Source organism: Chinchilla lanigera, unplaced genomic scaffold (genome assembly GCF_000276665.1).
Source record: "Chinchilla lanigera isolate Chin_1 unplaced genomic scaffold, ChiLan1.0 scaffold00034, whole genome shotgun sequence".
NCBI classification, from domain to species: Eukaryota; Metazoa; Chordata; class Mammalia; order Rodentia; family Chinchillidae; genus Chinchilla; species Chinchilla lanigera.
Genome location: NW_004955435.1, coordinates 16,081,498 through 16,088,864, shown reverse-complemented (window position 1 = coordinate 16,088,864; position 7,367 = coordinate 16,081,498). Strand labels below are relative to the sequence as shown.

Below are 7,367 nucleotides of genomic sequence, written 5' to 3'. Positions count from 1 at the left end.
TTGCCAAGTATCTTGTGAATCGAAATCAGAGTTCTAGATTATTAAACAGAGAACAGGCACTGTAAGTAGGCAACCAACAGAAGGAAAACGATTGAGGCTTGGATGGAAACAGCCTTCTGCAGCACCATTTCAAACCCAAATACAGGAGTGAGGCTTCACAGAAAATTCCTTTCTATATGGCTGGGAAGTCTTTGCCCTAGGACACCAGACTGACTGCAGCAGTGTGTGATACAATAGACACAAAGCAAGCAACTACTGCCTTGGGGCAGGTTAAGAAGTCAGAGGGTCTGTACAAGACTTGGCAAGGAGGGTTGATTTCCTCCCATTTCTACAAGTAACTAAGGGCTTTACATAGTCCTGAGATTGAAGTCTTTTTTGGAATAAGGAGATCAGTGGACTAGCTTAGGGGCAGGCTGACAGAATTAACAAATTGACAAGAATGTTTGAATCTGTGTGTGTTATAAGCAAAGAATGCAGTACAGTTAAATGTGTCAAAAATGTGGGAATCTGAACTGACCCTGGACTAAGGGTGAGGCACAGAAACTCCCTTTGGTTCTCTGTTGAGAACCATGATAGAAGCCTTTCCCACATTTCATCAGTAGCTAAGCCAGACTTGAAGGAGAGGAAAGCAGTGTGTTTATGGAGTTAAACCAATGCGAAATATTACCCAAGTTCAAGGTGCTTCTTTAAATTCAAGGGCTTTTTAAATTTCTACTTCCTTCCTAGTGACTGTAATTATACTTAGGCCTTGCTTTCTGAAAAATGGGCAGAGAACTAGATTTTTCTTTTTGACATTAATGGAAATCTCCAAATAAAACCTTTGTATTACTGGTAGCTTTTGGGTAGAATAGTATGAGCCCGACACTTTGCTCACACTAAAAAAAGCCATTCTTTCCATGTCCTTATATATTTACTGAGTGTAACAGTTGAAAGTAGGAACCAGTTTCAGAAAGCCTGAACATTCTCAACAAACCAAATCAAATACAGCTGAATATCTTACCTTGAGAACAAAGGTGGACGAGATGGACCAAAAAGGAGAGACTCAGACAATTTTAGAACAAAACAGGTATATTTCTATTGGACTACCTGGTACAGAAGATACTGTGGTATGATGGATGGATAGTATGAATGACAAATAATACAAATATATTTTATTTGAAATAAAAAATGCTAACACAGCTTTCACTTAGAAACAGACTCTGGCATGACTGTATTACTGAGCAAAAACAAAGCTGAAGCATAAACACCTTTCTTTTTTAACATGTATCTGGAGATAGGTAGGAAGACACTACTTGGTTTTTAAAAAAACTGACCTCCCTTTAAGGCCTGGTCATAGAAGTGTAAACAATGTAAATGAATCCACCATTATCAGTTGTCCTGTCGTATCTCTGTCACCTGTATATTCTGAGATCACATGTTTACCTGCCAGTATACCTGGGAAGGGTTGCTATGTCACAGTTACTTTTGAGTTCTTGGCAGGCAGGACTATGGAAGAGAAATTTGGAACAAGTTTTATATCCTATTTAAAAAGCACTAGTATTCCCTTAAATAACAGGTTACAAAAGAGATACTGCCTGGAAGTTACTCTTTCGCTTTGGTTTAGTTTTTGTGATTTATAGAGCTGTTTGATTCACTTGCTTAAAGTACAATCCTGCCACAAAGTATTAAAGGACAGGATACCCATGATTCCTTCAACCCTGCATTTTTCAAGTTTTACTACATCCACAGTATGTCAGCAGTTCTTAAAAGCACATACACACAAAAACAAAAATGTAAATGGGTAAAATTCTTCTAAAATGCAGGTGTTAATACCTACAACAGAGGAGGAGACAATGAGAGAACCCCCCTCCCCCAAAAAAGCAAACATGTTCATGTGCAGAAATGGTTCAAGTCTTTGGATTTAAAAACAAGTTCCTCTCAGAAAAGCTGGCTATCATGGAATTTCCAGAATATGTCTTTCACCCCCCCACCAAATGAATCTGAAAGGCCCTAATACAAAGTTTTGAAAAATAACAGTTATGAGATGCTGTAAATGATGATTAGAGCAGTCAGGGGGAGAAGAATGAATGTATCTTCCATTTAGCTACAGTTTGTAGCAGTCTCTTTACCTGTTGGATCAGGAAAAACCACTGAAGTACCAGAATAGGGGTAACAAAGTACTGAACATATTACCTAAACAGTAACAGGACTTCATGGCTAGGAATATTTTCTAAATAGTAAAATCACATCAAGATAGATTTCTCTCTCTCTCTCTCTCTCTCTGTCTCTCTGTCTCTCTCTCTCCAACATAAAACAGCAGGAAAAAAAAGATCTACAAGTAGATACAGTGATAACAGAAAATTACAAGGCAGAGAATGTAAAGTCAAGACAATGCTATAGGTTGAACAGTAGGCTAGAAAATCTGTTAAGTTTGAAAGCCCTAGCAAAATATCACTTTTGTTTATAAATCACTTATTTATCATATGACCACGTGCTGAATCATTTTCTTTCCACATACTGAAGAATCCTACAGGCAGCCTTTAAGCATTCTGCATTTCTTTGCCAATCTTGTAGCTGAGTATCTTGTTCCAGTCGATTTTGGTGCGTGTAACTGGGAGCTGCCGGCGCAAGGCCTTGAATGTGGTGTCTGACATTGTTTGATAGTTTTCACTAATTGCAGTCTGCAACAGATAATTGAAGATGAGTTGCTTGAACAGAAATGGGATTGGTTGTGATAGCAAAAGAAGCCTGTAGTTAAAGCACATGCTACAAATGAAAGATAGGACGTATTACTTCTAGTGAGCTCCTCTCCAGTCTCTGAAGCAAGTCAAGTAATTCAGTTTTACTAAAATAATCCAGAAATCTTAATTATAGGCAGAATGTCAAATTACAAGTTCTGTAAGTTCTCAATATTTAATAGTACTCAACAACATATGTATTAATGTTAAGGGACACAGAAAGTCCTAACAAAATCTGTTAATAGCAAAATAATGAGATTCAAAATTTAATGCTATATCTTACCTGATACTCATTTTCTGCATTTTCTATGATTTTAATAAACTCCTTGGCAGTTTGGACTTCATTCTAATGAAGGAAGGGAAGAACGTTTTTAAAAAGTATGTAAGCAGTGAATAAAAAGATACTGAAAAGTCAATCCAGATTAACTAACACGTATATAATAATTCTTAGTTTACCAAGTGTTCCCATGCATGGTAGCTCCTTTGATTCTTACAGTAACGTTGTGAAGCAGAAATGATACTACCATCTCCTTCATTTTGCAGAGAACAGAATCCTCTTAAGTGACTTGATCATAATTATATAGCTTTAGAGTAATAAAGATGGGGTCTGAATCTAAGAATTCACCAAGATATTGTCTTCACATCTTGATGCCTTAAAAATATTCCTGGTTTAAGATGGGATGAGCAATCCCTGAAGATCTCACAACTAAAGGCCTTGTGCATGCTACACAAGTTCTCTACCACTGTGTATACCCCCTTCTCCCTACTGGCCTTTTTCACTCTCCTCCTCTCATGCTCATATTATATAATGCAGCTTCCTAGAAATAGGAAGTGCAGTGACATCATTTTGAGGGCTAACAGAGTGTATGAAGCAGGTAGGAGAATCCAGCTGTCTTTATTTTCTATTAAAAAAAGAAGTGCTGGCGATATAGCTCAGTGGTATAGCGCTTGCATTAGCATGTGGGAGGCCTGGGTTCAAACACCTGTACTGTAGGAAGCGCACACACACACACACACACACACACACACACACACACACGGATGGGGTCAGAGTCTCAATACATAGTCCAGGCTGGCCTTAGTTAGGGCTAGTGTCAGACTCATGATCTTCCTGCCTCAGCCTTCTAAGTCCTAGGATACAAGCATGTACCACAATGCCTTTCTAGCTTTTTTTTGGGGGGGGGTGGTCTTTTTGAGACAGGGTGTCACTGTGCAGTTCAGGCTGGCCTTGAGCTCACTTTGTAGCCCAGGCTGGCCTCGAACTCACAACAATCCTCCTGTCTTAGCCTACCAAGTGCTGGGATTACAGGTGTGTGCCACCACACTTGGCATCAAGTGTGTCCTAGCTGTCCTTTCATAAGCCAGCATATTACTCAATTTGTGAAGATATAAATTAATGTCATTCTTCTATTTTAGGAAGGGTTGGAAAATAGTTGTTTTCCCAAAAAAAGTCTCTTATGTTAACATTTTTTTTTGAGTGGGGGATGGAGTTCTCTGTTGTCCATGCTGATCTTGAACTTGTGGGCTCAAGGAGTTCTCCCACCTGAGGCTGGCATTAACAGCTTATCTTACATTTGACTGGCTCCTTGCTTGCAGTACTGGGGAGGGAACCAGGGGTCTGGCACTGAGCTACATTCCCGCCCTTTATATTTGACATCCTATCTTGCTAAGATGGATAGGCTCCCCTCAAACTTGTGATCCGCCTACCTCAGCCTTCTGAGGAGCTGGTATTACAGGTGTATGCCACTGGGCCTGGCTTCCAGTTCATTATTTTAAGTTAAAAAATATTTTAACACTTGTCTTTTATTTTTTAGTAAATATTGATAAATATAGCACACATAAAAGTTATTGGGGATACTCAATAACTTCTAAGAATATAAACAGATAATGAACTGGCATGGTGGCACATGCTTGTAACTACTTGGGAGGCTAAGGCAGGTCAATAGCAAGTTCAAGGCCAGCCTTGGCAAATGAGGAAGATCCTGTCTCAAAAGGGTAAAGGATGTAGCTCTGTGGTAGTGTGTCCTAGGTGGTTCAGTACCACCAAAAAGGAAGAAGAGAAGAGGACAGAGAAAGGGAAGAAGGAGGGAAGAGAAAGAGGAAGAGAAGCGGGAGAAAGGAGACTACAAAAGAGTTCTAAACTGGGCATGGTGACAAAGCTGTAATCCCAGCACCCTGGAAGACTGAGGCAGGAAAATCGCAAGTTTGAACCTAAAGACCCTGTCTACACATAAAGAAGCGGGGGTGGGATGTAGCTGTGTGAAGGCCCTGAATTCAATCTCTAGTACTGCATACACAAAAGACAAATTTAAATTTATTAATGTAGCTGTGTGAAGGCCCTGAATTCAATCTCTAGTACTGCATACACAAAAGACAAATTTTAAATTTATTAAAAAATAAATTGTGTGTAACCAGGGCACTCTGTGAGACTGAGGAAGGAGCACTGTTAAGTGTGAGTTGAGTCCAGCCCAGTCCAGTCCAGTCCAGCCCAGTCCAATCCAGCCCAGTCCAGTCCAGCCCAGCCCAGCCCAGCCCAACCTTCAGTGTGACTCTGACCCAAAAAGCAAAACAAAACAAAGCAACACAAATTCTGTCACTTCTTTCAAGACACAGAACCCAATGCTTTCTGCTTGAACACTATAAAAATGTTTCTCTAGTGATATCAGTGCAATCTAATAGGATTTAGTTTGACAAAGTTTTCTAGGCATTTATTGAAGGAAGGTGTTGCTGTCATTGAGTCACTATTAAAATTGAAGAAGTACGTAAGAAAGAAGTTTCCCCAACCCACAGTCACTATTTTCAGTTGAGGATTTTAAGCCTAGTACAGTAGCAAGTAGTAAGAGGCACTAATAAAAGATACTAAAATTAAACCATCAGCATTTAGGTGCAAAACTATTACTTTTGAGAGAAACAAGGAACAATTGAGACAGACCTTAATATGTCTTACTCACCGAAACATTTATTGAGTCTTGCACATCTTTATGACTAACCAATTGAACATTGCCATCTTCATAATAGTGAACCTGTATGAGATAATATTTAAGTTCATATGTAGTTCATACAGAAACCTACTGTTCACGGCCCAAACCCATGCTTAAGCTATTCTTTTATTGGTGGGCCATCTTTACCAACTGAGAACAAATAAATAATATAACCAATGATAATTTACAATAGTATTATTTAAAACATGGAGAATTTTTATTGTGGGATATGGTGGTACATGCCTGTAATCCTAGCACTTGAGGCTGAGCAGAAGGATCATGAGCTCAAGGCTAACCTGGACTATACAGTGAGATTCTGTCATTCATTCATTCATTCATAAAAATAAAAGAAAATTCATAGAATACCAAAATTTAAGAATTCTTTCTTACCTGGGTGTGGTAGCACATGCCTATAATACCAGTACTCTAGGAGACTGAGGCAGGAAGATTCCAAGTTTGAGCCCAGCCTGGGCAATTTAGTGACTTAGACCTTATCTTAAAATGTAGAAACAAATAAAAAACTCTTTCCTTAGCAGAGAAAACTGATTGTTTATTACATCTGTGCTAGAGATATAAATACAAAGATAAATTAAGATATCATTCTTGGGTCTTGTGAGCCAGGTGTGGTGGTACACACCTGTAATCCCAATACTCCGGAGGCTGAGGCAGGAGGATCTTTGCAAGTTCAGAGACCAGCCTGAACTGCATACTGAGACCCTGTCTCAAAAAGACCAGAAAAGGGTCTTGTATGTAGTTTAGGCTGTCCTTGAACTTACTATGTAGCCTTGAGCTTCAGTTGATCCTCCTGCCTTAACCTCCAGAATGCTGAGATTATAGGCATGTACCAGCATGCCCAGCAAGATACTACTTCTAACAGTAACGAAATAATTAAAGTAAAAATTTTAACTAGTTTATTTCTGTGAAAACCAAAAAGTTTTAATGGATTCTAATACCCGATACATCTTTTTCTCTTTTATTTATTTTTCCAGTACTGGGAATTGAATCCAGGGTATTCATACTGAGCTACATCCTTAGCCTTTTAAAAAATTCTGAGATAGGATCTCACTAAGTCATTAAATTCTCCAGGTCAGCCTGGAACTTCAATCTTCCTGCGTTGGCCTCACAGAGTGCAGGGATTAAAAGCCTGCGCCACCATGCTCAGCTCCTCATGCATCTAAGTAAACCATCATCAATAATGGCAAGTAAATATGAGCAAGTATGGGAAAAGCTTAATTGGACAGGACTGAAAACAAAGTATTTCAATAGTGAGACTAAAAAGTTAAGTGTGATAAAAACTATTTTAGGGGCTAGGATGTGGCTTAGTCAGAGCACTTGCTTTTATCAAGCTTGAGATCATGGTCCTCATCACTGCAAAAAAAGAAAAAAGAAAAAAGAAAAAACCCAAAACAAACCACTTTTGAAAATAAAAGGTAAAGTGAGGTGCTACAATTACAAAAACAATTCTTTTTGAGACAGGATCTTGCTGTGTAGTTCAGGCTGGTCTTGAACATGTGGTGCAATCCTCTTGCCTCAGCCTCCTGAGTGCTGAAAAACAATTCTTTTTAAAAATTTTATTTATTTAATTATTTTTTGTCTTTTTGAGACAGGGTCTTGCTGTGCAGTTCAGGCTGGCCTTGAGCTCATTTTGCAGCCTAGGCTAGTCTTGAAC

The 7,367-nt window shown here is 38.9% G+C and overlaps 1 protein-coding gene across 2 annotated transcripts in view; it reads right to left on the bottom strand.

Moving 5' to 3' along the window:
• Positions 1 to 1,050: 1,050 nt before the first annotated feature.
• Positions 1,051 to 7,367, bottom strand: part of Capza1 (capping protein (actin filament) muscle Z-line, alpha 1) — a 39,602-nt gene continuing 33,285 nt past the window's right edge. The window contains exons 8-10 of one of the 2 annotated variants that reach the window (XM_005388962.2): positions 5,669 to 5,740; positions 3,001 to 3,063; positions 1,051 to 2,660 (exon numbers count right to left, since the gene is read on the bottom strand). In XM_005388962.2, coding sequence (XP_005389019.1) covers positions 2,520 to 2,660; positions 3,001 to 3,063; positions 5,669 to 5,740 — 276 coding nt within the window. In that variant the 3' untranslated portion in view covers positions 1,051 to 2,519. The remainder of the gene's footprint in view (positions 2,661 to 3,000; positions 3,064 to 5,668; positions 5,741 to 7,367) is intronic. The other variant, XM_013516421.1, reaches the window with a different exon arrangement.